Raw genomic sequence first — 1144 nt, 5'->3', positions numbered from 1 at the left:
ACGACTGAAGCTCCCCGTAACTGTGATGCTGGTGTGCTTTCGGATACCCCCGGCTCCTATTGCAAGTACTGGGCTAAACCCAGCCTCTGTCATTCATCCAATGCGCCATGCACATGCGAGGTTGATCCAGTTACCACTACTTCTGGTGAAACCACCGATGAGGTCACAGAGACTCCTGTGGTTCAAGAAAGCACTACAGACGTCATCGAGGAAACTAGTACGGCCGCTTCTATTGCTGTTGACACCACCGAAATAACCAGTACCGCCATTGTAACCGATGAAGTAGCCACCACTACTGCAGCTACCGCCACTGATGAGATCCCTGTTTCCACTACTGCTGAGGAGGCCACCGATGCCTCAGCGACCACGGATTCTCCAGTTACGGCTACCGCTGTCGCCACCACGGCCGAGGTCATCACCGAGGCCCCGGCTACCGCTGTCGCCACCACGGCCGAGGTCATCACCGAGGCCCCGGCTACCGCTGTCGCCACCACGGCCGAGGTCATCACCGAGGCCCCGGCTACCGCTGTCGCCACCACGGCCGAGGTCATCACCGAGGCCCCGGCTACCGCTGTCGCCACCACGGCCGAGGTCATCACCGAGGCCCCGGCTACTACCATTGAAGCGATTAACGCTGAGACTACTTTCAGTCCGAGTACGTAGCCTTACGTAAAATGAAGCTTCGACATGTTCGGTGAACCGCATTTTCATACAGCCCAGGTAGCGGCACTGCATGACGTCTTGATAGTGTATGAGTGCATATTTTCGAGTTGCGTTGATAGTAGTGGTGGACACCACCATACTAAGGGTATCGAGAGGGTATCTTGATCTATCGCTACTTAACAGTGAATGATCACTATTGCGGACAAGCCGAGGTCCTTATGAAAATCTCTCAGTAGTCAGTGGGTATGTGGGGAGGCTGTGAGCATCGAGGTGTCTGAACGTTCTCAGCAAAGTAAGCCGATATTAAAAGGAGTAGCAGCTGCAAGCTGTCGTTCTCCTTCTCTTATTAGTTAGATTCAAGATTGTAGCTCAGCTATACTACGATGAGATTGGAGGAGCCAGTGTGACCGATGTTGACAGCATGCTGAGAATCCTGTTGCTGCTGCTGATAGTGGACTTGGAATTAGATGCATCATGATTT

The 1144-nt window shown here is 53.4% G+C and overlaps 1 protein-coding gene across 1 annotated transcript; it reads left to right on the top strand.

The window, feature by feature from the left end:
- Positions 1–130: 130 nt before the first annotated feature.
- On the top strand, positions 131–663 carry Pmar_PMAR026161 (merozoite surface protein 2, putative; the record flags this gene model as incomplete). The annotated part of the gene is made up of 1 exon (XM_002785172.1): positions 131–663. A coding segment is annotated over one exon (533 nt), but the record flags the coding sequence as incomplete, so codon positions are not given.
- Between the last annotated feature and the right edge of the window lie 481 nt (positions 664–1144).

This window comes from Perkinsus marinus, assembly GCF_000006405.1.
Source record: "Perkinsus marinus ATCC 50983 genomic scaffold scf_1104296933630, whole genome shotgun sequence".
Taxonomy (NCBI): Eukaryota; Perkinsozoa; order Perkinsida; family Perkinsidae; genus Perkinsus; species Perkinsus marinus.
Note: the sequence above shows the minus strand (reverse complement) of the source record. Positions and strands in the feature narration are given on the sequence as shown.